At 38.1% G+C, this 16,933-nt stretch overlaps 2 protein-coding genes across 2 annotated transcripts in view; one reads left to right on the forward strand and one right to left on the reverse strand.

The window, feature by feature from the left end:
* LOC124622183 (cytochrome P450 6j1-like) overlaps positions 1–5,541 on the forward strand; it is a 135,490-nt gene extending 129,949 nt beyond the window's left edge. The window contains exon 9 of the mRNA XM_047147829.1: positions 4,050–5,541. Within this exon, the coding sequence (XP_047003785.1) occupies positions 4,050–4,219 (170 nt within the window). The 3' untranslated portion in view covers positions 4,220–5,541. The remainder of the gene's footprint in view (positions 1–4,049) is intronic.
* Positions 5,542–12,663: 7,122 nt separating this feature from the next.
* LOC124622142 (cytochrome P450 6j1-like) overlaps positions 12,664–16,933 on the reverse strand; it is a 106,611-nt gene continuing 102,341 nt past the window's right edge. The window contains exon 9 of the mRNA XM_047147773.1: positions 12,664–13,150. Coding sequence (XP_047003729.1) covers positions 12,984–13,150 — 167 coding nt within the window. The 3' untranslated portion in view covers positions 12,664–12,983. The remainder of the gene's footprint in view (positions 13,151–16,933) is intronic.

Below are 16,933 nucleotides of genomic sequence, written 5' to 3' on the forward strand. Positions count from 1 at the left end.
TTGAGCAATTCGGCGGTACGTCCACCCGGCCTCCCGCATGCCCACTATACGCCCTCGCTCAAAGTCCGCCAACTGCACATACGGTTCACGTCCACGCTGTCGCGGCATGCTACCAGTGTTAAAGACTGCGATGGAGCTCCGTATGCCACGGCAAACTGGCTGACACTGACGGCGGCGGTGCACAAATGCTGCGCAGCTAGCGCCATTCGACGGCCAACACCGCGGTTCCTGGTGTGTCCGCTGTGCCGTGCGTGTAATCATTGCTTGTACAGCCCTCTCGCAGTGTCCGGAGCAAGTATGGTGGGTCTGACACACCGGCGTCAATGTGTTCTTTTTTCCATTTCCAGGAGTGTAATTACCCTATCTGAACAACAAACACAGGTGTGCGATTTCATTGATGTGATCGAGGCTAAATGAAACAGTACAGTATGACATGTGACTAAAACTACTTTTTCACATTCAGCGTCACTTCTTCATTAAATCAGTCCAATATCAAACGGCACACGAATTACATTTTTAAAGCGATGATATTGGCGCGTCAAAGTCGCAACCCCCCTTTAGCCAAGCATAGTACAACATAGCCGTGTACTTCGGTGAAGAAAGTGGACTGTATAGAACAGAAGGAAATCTGATAATGAAATGACAATCATATAGCTTTACTTGTAGTTTTGCACATTTTAGTTTTGGAAAATAGACGATCGTTCTTATGCAGAGCTTATACTCCTAAAGAAGCACACATCAAGAGGGTGGCATTATTTCGTTGTCTACGGAGTGTAACATCCCTGTTAGAAAAATGTTAATCTAATGTAGAACGATCTTAACGGCCTGTAAGAGTATTGGAATCTTTGTTTTACATAACCTGTGTTTCGAAAGAAAAATATACATCGTTGATCCTCGGTCACTAGGAAGTCCTACTTATATCACAAATATTTGTGAGATATGACGCTGGTTGTAAGTACTAACGTGAACTTTATTCCTAGAATAATCAATTTTTGTTGACATTTACGTCTACCTATGATGATCATTTTTAACATTCATTTTCTTATGGGGGACTCTATCCAGCATAACTGCAGAGGCACAGCAGTAACTTGACAATTGTAACTAATTAATGACTAGATCGTTTGGCAAGGGTTATAATAAATTGGTTCAGTGTATTTACTGCGACTGCGAGAAAAATTAATTGTAATAAATAAGGGTATTTCTCAAAGCACCATACCGTAAACCAGGAACTCTCTGGACTTTCTTAAGTCTTCACAGAAGCCAACATTGCAGATAACTGACGCCGAACATCGATGAAAACAGTTTAGGAGGGAGATCCGCGGGAGGCATTAGAGGAGGATGGGGGTTGAACAGTGTCTCAACTTTACTGTAGAATCATGTTATTCGCTTATACAGGTAATTGCAAAATAATTAAGCAAATTAGCTGTTGCCGAGAACTGTCTGCAGTAAACTAGTGACACGAGATACGATAAAATCAGCGTCGTGGTGCATGCTTCAAATTATATGGCAGCGTAATAAAGGAATCTGTAGAAATAAAACTATTTCAACACTTTTAAAACGGAAAGGAGTTTTCAGTTTAAGGAAGACTTCGGATCTGATACTCAGTTCATTAACATCTCGGCGGCCATCTCATATGGTAGAGTCGGAAAACACCCAGGAGAAGCGAGTTACACGGATTAATTACAAGGATAATAGAAAAGAAGAGGACGTCCAAGAGCATGTTGGGTGGGAAGAAGATAGCACACACGACCCGTACTTGGAACATTACGTCAATTGCCATAATACTCTACACATAAATGGAACCGGTAAGAAGCACGGAATCTTAAAAATACCATCAGTTATGTTGAGACCGTCACGAAACCACCAAATCAGTATGAAGCTCATCTGGCGAATAGATTCAGATACACGACTCCTACACAATTTGCTTCAAATTGTACTAGTGCTTGAGGACGTTGTTTTCTTCTTATGGTTTGTAGCCATTTTATTCTGCTATTGTAATTCAGGCACTACGCCATTGTCAAACATAAATATTCAGATTTTTTTAATTTCTGTCTTGATTGCTTTGAACCAAAACCGATCTGTTTACAAAATTAGAAAATGAAATCAAGACGGACTATAAAAAATCTGATTTTCGAACGGTGATTGCGGACTTTCTCCAAGGACATTATATCAGTTTTTGCATGAGTATTCGGTGCCGTGTCATGGCACATTCACATTCAAGTGAATAACACAAGTTTGGCCCTTCCTTTATTTGTATCAGTTATAGCTGCTGTTGCCTACATTGCTTTAAATTAGGTCACAATTTCACTAATAACTTGTATCTGTTCCTGTCATGACAATGTGTATATGTGCTTGACAACGTAGCAGAACAAAAATTTCTCCATCGATAAGCTGAAAATGATGTTTCTTATAAAATTAATGCGGATTACGAACACATATAACGAGAAGTGAAACCACATTTCTCCATTAACCATTTCAGTTCGCCTATAAGGTATTCGTGATATGAAGGCGAACAACGCTACCCATTGATTCTACTGACAACCAAGTCAGAGCCCTTGAACATCACAGCTTTTAGTGTTCAAACTGGAAGTCTATGTCAGAACAACAGGAGGGTCCATTGAGATTTACCTTTCACTCTACATAATACTTAATGTATAACGTCTGAGCTGCAGCTCCAGGTGAACAGTAACGTTTTACAGTTGGTGTTAAAATACAGCTGATAATCACGCAGAAGAGTTTCTTAAGGGCTGTAGAAATCCGACTTGGCATGAAAAGCTTAAACACACAGGACTGACCCAGGTGCAGAAAACTGACACCAAGAACTGAGATTCAGAAACTGGAAGCCCATGATTATGAACAGCTGCTACCAGGAATGTCATTTAAAATTATACAATGCGTAATTCTTAATAAATTTGGCTGCCACTTTGCTGATCATGAGAGTTGGGAGTATGCCATTTTCATCTATGTGTGCTGTAATAACATACTGTATCTTATAAATGGTAATATGAGTCCAAGATAACTTTCAAATACTGAGGAGTAGACAGTGCTTCTGTACTCCACTTCGGTTTTTGAAATGAAGTGCACACATCTGAAGCATCGTAGGAGCTTATAGTATCGAGTTGTTATGATAATACGCTTATGTACCATAAAGTGCAGTTGTTAGCACTCTTTCATCTGTCTGAAAGCCGTTATATTGATTTTTTTTTAAAAATCTGTCACTATGAATGGGGTAATCATCTTGGGAATTATTTGTGAATAACAATTATATTATGGCAGGTATGTTGGAACAGTTTGAGCCTCTACATATATTTGTCTTTGTCTGTGATTTTTGGAGTCCTTGTATACAATACTTCTCTTAGAAATTCCGTTTATATTTGTTTAGACCTATCATACAATTCTTGGAATAGTGACAATTCTAGTTATTTGGAAATTACTTGTCTGAATGTGGTTTTCAGTTTTTATACTGTTATGGTATCACAGCCTACTGTACGATGTATTATCATTTGTTAACGACTGTGAAGCTACTTAACTTAATGTTGCTTTTCAAACGAATCATTGATATTGTTATTACTTTTCTCCAGAAATGTTTGCAGTAAGATCTAACAATTGAAAATCCGGGTTAGGACAGCAACATTAATTAGGATATATTACTACCCTCCACATGGAGGAGGCACTGGACAGCGGACAGGCACATTTGAAAGTAGACAGTTGGATATTTTTTAGCTATTGGACAAAGTCCGTCATCAGATGAAGAATCACACACATGCACAATCGCACACGCGAAGTCACACACATACAACTTACAAACTCTCACGCATATGAGCTCTTTCATCTCTGTGCCCTGTGGACAGTCTATGTGTTTCTTCATCTGAAGAAGGACTTTGTCCGATGCCTAAAAACGTCGAATAGTCTGTTTTTAAATGCGACTGTCTGCTGTTCAAGCTTCCTCTATGTGGCGAATATCCTAATTCATTTTATAGTAATGTCTCCATTATTTGCTTGTGTAAGTGTACTCTATGTCTTTATAACGTGCATTGAACCTTTTGCAGGTCAGCGATTTGCACTGTCACAGGTCAAGATGGGCTTGGCGGCCATAGTTCTCAGCCTGGAAATATGTTGCACACCACTTACCTCCAAGTCTGTCGAGATGGATCCCAAGTCTCTTCTGACTGCCAACAAGAATGGCTTATGGCTTGCTTTCCGACCTCTCCCTGCATAGGCGAGGAAGACTGACGAATAAAATTAATGTCAAATTGTTCATGTTAATTTGTATATCTTTGTATGGGTTAAAAAAACTGCACTTCAATAAAAGAGCTTGTTTCGTTCGAGTTTTCCTCTTGAGAACATTTTATGTCTGGTTTTCTTCAATTAGTGTATAGAAATCATTAACATCACCAGATTATGACTGATTTTTAACGTAATGTTGGAATAAAGATTACTAGCTTTGGACAACGTTACTATCTTAGAGCGTAATTGCAGCAAAACTGATCTACTGGTGTAAATGAATAAATAACAGATGGTCGTGAACAACTTTAATCATCTGGCTAACTATTTATTAATAACAATTATTTTGTCGCAGTTACGTTGGAACAACTGCAGATTCTACATTTATGCGTCTACCTGTGATTTATGAAGTTTGTTTTCAATAGTTTAGGACTTCTGTTCATATTTATTTGGACCTGAAGAAGCATTGAGAATATTTGATATAATAGAAGCTACAGCAGAAAATTGTTTCTGTTCCTTAGGGCTGGATTAGATATTTCCCAAGAGGAGAAGGTGCCTGAAAATTTTAGTTCTCCTCATAGGAAACCAATTATTTTCGGAATTCAGCTTAACATCTATGTTTTTTTCATATTGTGGGGTAAGTTCTGTCTGAAATGATGTGAATAAAAATATGATTCAGAGAATGAACATTCGATTTTGCAAGAGAGTGTGTACTACAATGTAAATTCTTGGCTGATTAAAATTACTGTTTAAAACTGGTCAACAAATGAGATAATGATAAATGTATACATAATCGATTTTATATTATTGATTCAACAAAGTGACTGGACACTTCACATCTATCTGACAGTTAAGGAACAGAGAAGACATCAGTGAAGAAATTATATGTTGTACTGATTACCATTTAATATTGCAACCACTATATCATAACTTACTATGTCGGGAACATATTAACACGTCGTCTGCTACATGCTTAGTAATAGATGTTGCACTGCCAGGCCAAGAGGGGCTACAGTCTTAGGCATGAGACTCTGTTATGGGTGACAACAGCCATACGGCAATCAACATATTAAATGAAAACTTTTTTTGTTCTGATCTTTGTGTTATATACATACGAAATTGAATACTAAGTACTTTCTTATGAGTTTTAACTGAAGATGATCTATATATTCAAATGTTATATTTTCCATTAATGTATGATTATATATTTATTATACTTTCAGAATAATTTAATCAAAGGCTGAACAGTCATTTATTTCTGTTACTCCATACATACCATAATAATATGGAAGTGTTTCAAATACAGAGGTTCTTATTTCTTAGGTATTATATGTGACATAAATGTTTTTACATATTCTGGAAAATCTTATACTTGGTATTTCAGTTACTTCATACTTCTCATTTATAGTTTTAACATATGTAAAAACATAAACTTGAAATGTCAGTCTTCATTGGGAGTTTTTGTAGTTTTCCAGTGTTTTCTACAACTGATTTATTTTTACTCTCAGAATGTACATATCAGTGGTATATAGCATTAGAAATTACCAATTGTGTCAAATTTCCTTAAACATTTGATTATTTTGATTTTGGATATAAACAAAGCATTCATGTCTAGTTGGTAGTAGAGTATTTGTTCTGTTGGTAAGCTGCGACAGTTTTAAACCAGACTCCAGTCTGTTAAAGAGTTTTATCTTAATACTAGTAATAAATATATAATTATTATCTAATTTTCTTCGTATCTGCACGAAAGAAATCAGAAAGCACAGAGAAATAAAATCCAAAATTTATATCTGCCTGTGTAGCTTGTTATGGAATATTCCACTAACCTTTAGTTTCTTCTTTTCTTATAAAGGATAGTATTACTGCAAATACATTCATTTACACTGCACAAAAACGAAATATTGTTTTTCTTCAATAAAAAGTTATCTTATCTAAGCTTCATAGAACAGATTGTTTCATTATTTTCATTGAGCACACATAACCAACATATTTTATATACTCAGTGTCTAGGCCAAAACTACTGTCTGAAATTTCTGGAAGAATGATTTACTGAGTTTGATATTGTTTCCTTTGCTTGTTTGGACTATCACATTTCACATTCCAGACATGGCCTGATCTTGATGATGTCTCTATGAATGAGAACTCTACGAAACTTTTATATGGTTTCGCATTTATAGTAACAAATTTTCTTGAACACGTATGTTTACACAAAACTTTCTAAACTTTAATGAAGAGAGAGAATAGCAAACCCTGTAATATTGCATAATAATGTGACATCTCTGTTATACATTGGGATAAAATGGTGTATAAACTGTAACCATATAACATCTACAGACTTGGAAGTTAATGAATTGCTCAATGTGTTCCTTACCATAGAAAATTTCTGTTTGAAGTGAAATGATTTTTAATATATGGCCTTCAGTGATTGCTTAAAATAGATGTCATGTACAGCAAAAGTATCTAACATTCAAAACAAATTTTTATCCTTGTAAACCAATATTCTGATTGAATTTGAGAGAGACATTTTGTTGCAATGTAATTTATTACATCTACTCAGTCAATTAACCACAGATTTCTTACAAAAGTCAATAGCAACAGAAGCATCAAATAACCATGTGAGACTGGACAAATTTAGACTGGCAGCCGCTGAAAACTGCTTATTGAAAGTAACTACTAATTTAAGTTCACATGAAAATAATTCAATTAAAATTATCAGTCATCCTTTTGGCTTACAAATGTTTATTTTGCTTCATAAAACCATTAAAGTACATACTGTTACTATCTATCAAAAAGAACAAAAGCAATGTCTAGTTTACAAATAGTTTCAAGAAACAATAAGAATTTGAAAAAAGAGTTTATAAAACTGAGGATGCAATTTTTAGATACAGTCAGAGAAAAGAGAAAGACTATCAGTTTGAACACAATATAAAGTAGCTGATAGTGTAATAGCAGTAAATATGCATAACAGAAGGACTGAATGAGAATGAAGACAAGATGTATATTTTGTATCTATTGAGTATCATGTTTCACATTTTCTTCGTTCAAGTGAGAAAGTATTTACTTCAGTAGGAAGGTGGAACTGTGTAAAATAGAGTCAAAGGAAAAATGTCATACCATAGATAACAGTTGTATGATGTGCTAGTAAAACGTTTATAGGAAGGATGTATTAGATGATTAGCAGATATGGGAAATGGGAGCACATGACTTGAGACACTCGTGACTCTCAAGAATGAAAACACCCTTCTGACGTCAGAATTTCGCTATGCTATGAGAGTCTGAGGATAATACTCTTGGACTCTTGGAGAATAGGCCTGTAGGCTCAGTCATAAACGGAGATGTAGCTGTCTATTGACATTGAATAGCTTACATTCAAAACGGCTGGCCTGCAGTGTTAAGCAAGACAGAAAGAAAACTACAGCATTTCATTTGAGCTGAATCACTCGTTTCACGAGAAATGGAAAGAGCTATACTAAAAGTATATAGTGAATATTGATGCAAACGAAGATGAAATTGTGGGTCTGATAATATTTTGCGATATCGTAGAAAGTAATGTGTAATGCCGTATTTATTCCCAGTGAATTAGATCCGAAACGCAAAAACCAAGGGGCTTGGTTCGCTATTTGGAGGATCGTGAAATATTTTCAAGATAGGCAGGCAACTGAAGATTACAAGTGTTATTTGACTAATAATGACAGTGCATTACTCTCACTTTCTGAGGTAAAAGATTTTGTATTATACTTAGGTTAGTTATAAAACCTTTTGACTAAGTCTTCATTAGTATGGTCTCTATTAGATCGGCTTTTCTTACAACAGCCTTACGTCTCCATTTCCTTATGTCTTCCTCTCCCGGAACGTAAAAGCCGACGTGGACGTACAGCTATGTGACATCAATACCTGTTGCTTCACATTGAGGAAGTATTGCCGCACACATTAACAAATTCTATGATATCTCGGCAAAGCGCAACGAACCACTTTACCAGTAAGATTCAAGAACAAACTGTACAGCACAACCAGAACTAGGGATACGCTACGTTGGATTTTATCGTTTTCAGTTGAAGTCCATTTTTTGTGAGTTTTATGTTGTAACTTACGTCTTACGAATATGTGACATTTCGAAGCACCAGCTCATTGACGATCTCTCGGAAACACGACATTGATTGTACGATTTTCTGTAATAAAATGACGGGGAACATCACCTTCGGGGCTTATTAAAAAGAGAAAACGATGAAATAATTTTATGTTACGTGGAAGACTATCGTAAGTTTGTATCACACTATTTGAATAGCAATATTGAGAAATTCCACATGTCCAAAAAACTAAACTTTGCAGGAGATACAAGAAACATTTGAGGCCTTATATTTGCGCTGAAATTCTGGTTTTCTGCTCATTTTTCGTTCAAATTAACGTAGAGTGAAGAATACTAATACACTGAACACAATCATGATACGTTTTCTTGACGTTAAGATAAAATTTATTTAATGGACATGTGTGCTTTCTCAATATTTTGTAGTAAATATTCATAAATCATTACTTAACTCATACATCATTATGGTAATGGACAGAAATTAACCGACTTGTGCCTGTTTTCCATTCTCTTTGGAATTATACTCCACACACTCCTGTTAATTATTTATATAAATGATATGCCCTCCAGTATTACAGGTAATTCTAAAATATTTCTGTTTGATGATGACGCTAGCTTGCCAGTAAAGGATGTTGTGTGCAACAATAGTTCTGTTTAAAATAGTGCAGTTCATGACAAAAGTTCATGTTCTAATACAGAATTCAACAAAACCCGACGTTTTAATTTCACAGAATGTGATGATTAGTGAAACTGAACAGTTCAAATTGCTAGGTGTTCAGATAAATAAGAAACTGTCGAGGAAAGCTCACGTTCAGGATCTTATTCAAAGACTTAATGCTGCTATTTTTACTGTTAGAACGGTTTCTGAAGAAAGTGATCGTTCGACGCGAAAAGTAGTGTACTCTGCATGTTTTCATTCCCTTATGTCGTATGGTACTATATTTTGGCGTAGCTCTTAGAATTTTCAAAGGATATCTTTGGCTCAGAAGCGGGCGTTTCGGGCAATAAGTGGTGTAAGTTCGCGAATCTTTTGTCGAACCGTGTTCACTAGTCAGGGTATTGTGACATTGACCTCTCTCAGTATATGTATGTATATTGCCGTTTCTTGTTGAGAATATCAGCTTATTCCCAAAAATTAGCAGCTTTGACTCAGTTAATGCTAGGCAGAACCAAACTGAAGAGTTTCCTCATGGGTCACAACTTCTTCGAGGAGGTCTTTGAAAAATTAAGCTAATTCTTATGTTATATTGTTGATTGCGTTTACATAAAGTTATGGCTTGTCCTTTTTTGCGTTCATAAACATTTTATTTTATCTGTTATTACTTTTATGTTGTAATTTCACATACTGACACGTTCCAGGACATTGGAGACTTGCTCCTCAATTTCACCATACGGAACTAGACGTGGAAAATAAAAAAATAGTCTCAATCTTTGACATATGGTGACCAATTGTATATGTCAGTGTAGAAATTCTGTTTGATTTCTTCTTTTGGTAGGAATGGCAGAAATTGCCTAAAGTCGTGCATTTCCTTGTCATATATAGGCGCATATCGATTATGCTATCTGTTTAAAGCAGTGCTGGTAACATACAATTTTGATAATGCCTATAACTTTTGTACATGTGGAGTTTCTCTTCGTTTTAGGTGATACAATGGCTGCACAACAACAAAGAAAATGCCAGAACTTACGGATTTTGTCTGTATTATGGTCAGCCTACGTATATGTTTAAAGTACAGAATCACAGGTAACTTTGTCAAAAAAATGTGCGTGTGTTGTTTCTCAATATTGCCATTTATTTTTAATAGAACTTCGTTGTATCATGATGGGCTTATATGTTTAAATTTCAGAATCACAGGTAACTCAATTTTGTCAAAACATGGCCATGTAGAGATTCTCAATATTGCAATTCTTTTGTAATGGAAGTATTATAAGCTGATGTCTTTGCTTACTGAACAGGAACTTCCCTTTTTATTTTGCAACATGTCCATGGATATGTTTTTATTTGCGTTTGCCACAGACAGAACAAAGTGATTAGTATATGAAGAAGGGGAGGAATGTGTGTTTTAATAGACGTAACGTGGGAATTTACACCCGTCCATTTTTTGTAAATAAACTGTGTGGGTTGTAGACCTGATACAGGCGACATCTGCAACTGCAGAACGCTGAAACTGCAAATCACTTTAAGCTGGCACTGTGTCTCATGCGGTTGGTTATAGATGCTTCGTTCACGTCGATGTCAGGTACCTCGTCCCGTTTGAGAACAGCTTTACTTATCCTCTTCAGTCCCAAGATATCATATATGATACTGCCAGGTTTTATTTTTTTTCCGGGCGCATACGCAGCTGAGTCTTTTCTGGCCTGTGGTACCATATAAATGCACATCGCAGTTGCACAGCTCACTTGCTCGTCCTTCTGCCGAGCACCAAGGGGTGTCAGTATTCATTACAAACTCCGGATCCTGTAACTGCGCAGCATGTCTCGGCGAAATTGAGATAAAGACAAATCTTTTTGTAATTACAAGTGTTTTCAGATGATTTACTAACTTACTAAAGCTTCACAGATACTCCTCAGTTAGTGGCGAAGCATAAATTAATGTTATAACCAGTTTATGAGCTTTAAACTTTTCCGCATCATTTATGATACCTCGAGACCCAGTCCCAATTCTATTTACGTCAGTGGAAGGGGGGTTGTATTTTTTTTGCTTGTTTACCCCAGCCTTGAGTGCCATGTTGAAAACAACACCTCAAAATGTCGGGCACTTGGTTGCAGATGGCTTACCTTTGCAGGGCGAGAACAGTGCAAAGTGCTTCCTTGCTTCACTACTGATAGGAATTGCATTACACGATAAAAAGTGAAGTTAAATTAGGACAAGTTATGTTAACCTAATGCCAGTCCATGTGGTTAATATCAGAAAAAGCAAAAATACCTTGAAAAATTTTGCTATGGTAATTTTGTTCAAGTATTTCGAACTGCTTGCTTACAGTTGTTGAAAGTTTTGATACCAAATGTGCATTTTGATCTACCTTGAAATCTACAGCAAATATGAGAAATATGTGTAGTATATATGTTTTTTCATAAAGCAACAAGAAGCTGTTAAGTTGTGTGTCCTATTATCCTGCTTAAGTCCTGAGGTATCATATATGATACCATTTATAAAAAATGCACTATTGATTCAAAAAACGTTTTGACTGCCATTCATTGTCAACTAGCATTAACACAAACCAATTAAGACAATAATAGCCCACATGTACTTTTAATATGCGCTCAGGAGTGAAGAGGTTGTTTGTCTCTACTCTATCTTTGTGTACACCATATATAAAATGTATTTGGACGCCTTGACATTTTGTTTTTGAAGCTGTTTAGGAGATTAATCGCTGCCAGAAACGACTTGTTGTATAGATACTTTAATATTTATTTAACATACGAAGAACAAAAAATAATTAAAACTGCACACTATGTCAAATAAAGTAAAACTTTAAGCAGTCGTCTATTTTAAACATACAACATGTATTTGCACACTTAATTATTTTACCAGTTTCTGTAGTCCAATTCTGGTGCTAGCATCGGCACATCGGCTGACCGTATTTGAAAACTTAAGAAAAAGTGTTCTGGCGCAAATGCAATTTGACGTTGAAGGTTTTATGGGGATAAATTAATATGAAATCAACATGGAATGAAAGCTGAAAATTCGAAATTGTGAACTTTGTTTAAAAAAGTAGCCACAAAGAACTTAAAAAACAAAGGCACATTGTGCCATACAAAGCATAATCGTACATAAATAGTTTATCTTGTTTCTTCGCCGTAAGAGGGCTACTCTTTGGAAGCGTTTATTGATTCTATCACTTTGATGTCTCCACTGGGATTTTGCCTAGGCGTCTCGAAGGGGTTTCACAACAGTGCTTTTTATTTAATTTGATTTCTTTCAGTGCAAGATTCAAGACATTCCACATATTTCCAAGAAATGTAAATTAGGATAGTGGGTTTTCTTTGGCTGTTTTACAGTGTTGTACATCAACCACATTACAGTCTCTGTAGCAGTATGGATATCACTATTATTCTGTTGAAAAATAATTTACCTACATTTCTACGGCGCAGCACAATACAAGGTTTGTATCAGAGGGTAGTTCACGTACCACTGTTTGGGGTACATGCCTAATTTTTCGCGTTCACTCACATATGCCTTCGGTACCGGTACTTCAGTATATCATTTCATCCAGTATCCCCACACGGAAGTTTCTGACCGAGAACAGCTTATTATGCACCTCTCATCTAGCGCTGAGTCATCTTTGTGGTTGGAATTGTCATACACGTTTGACCTACAGTTCCATATCTGGGAAGATTCAGTTTGTGTGTTATTTTGGGTGTTGCAATGCCTTCAGCTCTAGTGTCAAACTTGTCTAGTGCTCTGTAGTAAACAATTAATGATTTCACCCACTTTCGAATGAAAAAAATAAAACTGCAGAGACTTAGAAATATTTTACGAGTCTGCAGGGATGCTCTTGCTTTTAATTTATAAAATTTGAGCAATTGCTACAACATGCTTCTATACAATAAAGTACTATTGGAACTTTAACCACAACAGATTCGGTAATGCCGTTCATCGCAAGCCTAGCCAGCACTTAGGTATCTAAAACACCTTTAATTTACTTTTCTTCCTTCAGTTTTTTGCCCTGTATCAGGCGAGGGGCTTGAAGGAGAGCCAGAGTCCGTCCTTGGAATTGTTGAGTATGAACTTCGGGTCCATCTCGATGGGGTCGGACGTGCGTGGAGTTCGCGACACATCGAGGTTCAAAACAACAGCGGCGACACCCATTTTCACCTGAGACAGCGCGAATCTCTGACCTGAAAAATTTTAAACAAAGGTATTGATTGCAGCACACCGTCTCAAGACTTTGTAATTTGAGTATACGTAATACAGAAATACAGTACAGTCTGTATAAGAATATTCTCGATGTATATTCAGTGTTCAACTTTATGAACATATGCATATGGTTAACCATAAATAAATTATGTTGTTGACGCCCTCTTTATGCATAACTAATGCATCGTACCTATTTTTGAAGTTGCTTTCTACGCTGATCCTTATGAATATATGCACATCGTTAACCATAGTTGAATTATGTTGTTGACGGACTCTCTATGCATAACTAATGCATGATACACATTTTTGAAGGTGCTTACTACACTAATCCTTATGAACACGTGCGTATCGTTAACTCTAAATGAATTATGTAGTTGAAGCGCTCTTTATGCATAACTAATGCATGGTACCTATTTTTGAAATTGCTTTCTACACCGATCCTTATGAACACATGCATATCGCTATTTATAATTTAATTATGTTGTTGACGCACTCTTTATGCATAGCTAATGCATGATACACATTTTTGAAGGTGCTTACTACACTAATCCTTATGAACTCATGCATATCGTTATCCATAATTGAATTATGTTGTTGAAGCACTCTTTATGCATAACTAATGCATGATACACATTTTTGAACGTGCTTACTACACTAATCTCTGGTCTTCCTCTACAAGTTGAATCGCAACGCGACAGCTGTGGATTGAGTTGCACGTGACACCACCGTACTTCTGAAAGCGCTGAATTCACAAGTCCAGCAGTCAACAGCTGTGGCACTGTTAGTTAGGTAAGCCAATCCAGAGTATCCACACCAACCAACAGACGCGCGGCACGCCGCTGTTGCTCAGTTTGCATCTGAGACGCCCAACGTGACTGCCTCCATGAAGGATCGCGCGCTGCTGTCAAAGCTCTTTTAAAAGAACGGTGACCGTGCGCCAGTAGCCCTGCCGAAGTTCCGGACACTCAAGGGTATGAAAAAAAGCCATTGTTCCGATGTCTGTTAAGGGTCTGAAGAAAATGAGTGCATAATTCAAAAAGACAAGTTCTTTTGAAATGCAGTGTGGCAGAGGGAGTATGCCCACAGCATTGAGGGAGGGATCGAGCAGTGGCGTGCAAACATGCAGTGCTCAGGCAATTGCCCAAACGTTGGACAAGCTGCGAGCACGGTGCATAAAATCCTATAGAACATCCTGCCGTTTGCTTTCCATACAAAATCAGGCATGTTCAGGAGTAGCTACCTGTTGACCAGCCAGCAAAACGGTCGCTCTGGAATTTCTTGCTCGCATGGAAGTGGACCATGAATGGCCATGGAACACTCTGTGGACAGACGAAGCCCATTTCTATCTTCAAGGACAAGTCAATACGCAGAATTCCATAATATGGGCAACGGAAAATCCGCACGCACAGCAACCTGTACCAGTTCATTCTGCAAACGGGTCCTCTGGTGCGGGTTGACAGCATCGTTTATGATAGGGCCGTAGCTTTTCGAGGAAATGAGTCCTGCGGCTCCTGTTACCCGTACCGTCACTGGTAAACGCTGTGAGAGTCTTTTGCACGCCAATGTCATTCCAACCCTTCAGCACAGTGCATGTGTGGGTGGGATAATTTTTGCGCAAGAAGGCGCTCCCCCGCATATTGCACAGCCAATGAAGCGGAAGGTGCAGAGGTATTTTAGACATTCTAGAATTATCAGCCGTCATTTCCCTACAGCCTGGGCCTCCAGATCACCTGATCTTCCGTGTGACTTCTGGCTCTGAGGTTATCTGAACGATGTTATGTTCAGTGCTCCAAATACGGACGTAGCTGAACTGTAGGCACGCGTCGCGCAACGCATTCTGAACGTCACCTCTGAGACACTCAGATATTTTGTGGAAATTGCTGTTTCTTAATTTCAGCTCATGGCAGCATATTGAACATGTCTTGCGCCAGTCTCACGACAGTTAGAAACCGATGTCATTCTGATATTTACGCTGTTTTTTGCCTCAGGACAAATACCGATTTTTCCCATCCGAAGTGGTACGACCTTGTCTTGAGGAATCGACTTACCTGACTAACAGAGCCACAACGGTTGACTGTCGAACTTGTGCCGTCGTGTACATTCAGTGACACGGGTGGTGTAATGTGCAACTCAAATTATAGCCGTCGTATTGCGATTCATCTGTTATTTGTAGCCGATCCCACTTTTACGTTAAAACGCTTACAGTACCATCTATTGGACACAGTTTCGTCAGTTCTTTTGTTATTGTTCCACGATGGATTCCCCCCTTTTTTTTTTTTTTTTTTCTTTATTGTGATTTCATGCCCCTGCCCCATATGGGCAGGGGAGGGCTATCAGCAGCACAATCCGCCGCTCTTCAGCCGAGTGACGTGACAACTAAAATAAGAATAAAATAATACATACATAAGGAGGTAAAAAGGTGAACATAAAACAGAGTAAGGGGAGAAAATGGAGGTAAAAATACACTGACATGGAGACGTTCATTGGGGACAGTTAAAAAAAGTCACCAGGAAGTTAAAAAAAAAACACAGTTGGCGATTCTTAAAACACAGAGAAGACACTGGATGCGCATGCACAGGTTAAAAGTTGGCCACAGTATTAAAAACACTCCGAAACAACACACCTAAAACCCACTTGGAGCACACACGACGAAGAATAAAACTACCAGGCGGGACCTGCCGAGGGAAAGGTCAGAGAGGATGGAAAAGGAGGGGAGAGCATGGGGCAGCTGGGGAAGCGGCGGGATGAAGAGAGGAGGGGCAACCATGGGTTCACGAAGAGGCAGGAGACACATGGGGCGGGAGAGGAAAAGGGAAGACAGGGCAGGAGGGAGCGCAGAGACACTGAAAGAAGGCACAAGAGATGGACGGGGAGTAGGAGGGGAAATCCGCTCAGAAGGAGGAAGGGGGAGGAGAGGGAGCCCGGAGGAGGAGGCAGGAAGAGGGGGTTAGAGTTGGTAGGAAGGGTAGATGTCAGGGCGAAGCTCCGGGAGTGGGAGACGGTGGAAGTTGTGTTGGAAAAGGAGATGGAGGGTGTGGAGATGGAGAGAGGGAGGGACACAACGGTAAAGGCGCGGCAACTGGTTGGGAGTGGAATGGTTCCCCCTTGCGTCAATAACATGCTGTTAAAATTTAACTTAATTCTGAGAAGTGGTTCTCCTTCTACAGCGTTTTTAAAGTGGAACTTTAATTATGGACACACTATACATGTCATTACTTGAAATGGTTTTATACAGGGTGATTATAATTCAAGTTAAACTTTCAAACCGCTGTAGAAATAACACCACTGGCCAGAATAACGTTAAATTGCAACGGAATGTTATCTGAGAAGGAGGAAAATGTATGGCAGAAGAAAAATAAATAGATACAAAATGTAGCAACAAATGGCACTGTAAGCATCCTAATGTAATAGTGGTCTACTACAAATGACAAATGAATCGTACAACAATGCCTAAGATGTACGTTTGATGTTAAACAACCGGTACTACTCAGTGTCCATGGGTGTATAGGTGTGATACTGTTAGTTACGTAAGCCCATCCACCAGCGCAAGATCATGTCACATCGGACAGGAAAAATCGGTTTTTAATTGTCCTGAGGCCAAAAACCGCATAAAAAGCATCAATCAAAATGCAATACGATTATTAATTTCGGTGTGACTGGCGCAAGACATGTTCAATCTGCTGTCCACCGTTTTCTGCAATTCTGGAAATAGAGAAAAACCATATTCCACATTGTTCGAAGTGTTTACGGGGTCACGTTCAGAA

This window comes from Schistocerca americana, chromosome 7, assembly GCF_021461395.2.
Source record: "Schistocerca americana isolate TAMUIC-IGC-003095 chromosome 7, iqSchAmer2.1, whole genome shotgun sequence".
Lineage (NCBI taxonomy): Eukaryota > Metazoa > Arthropoda > Insecta > Orthoptera > Acrididae > Schistocerca > Schistocerca americana.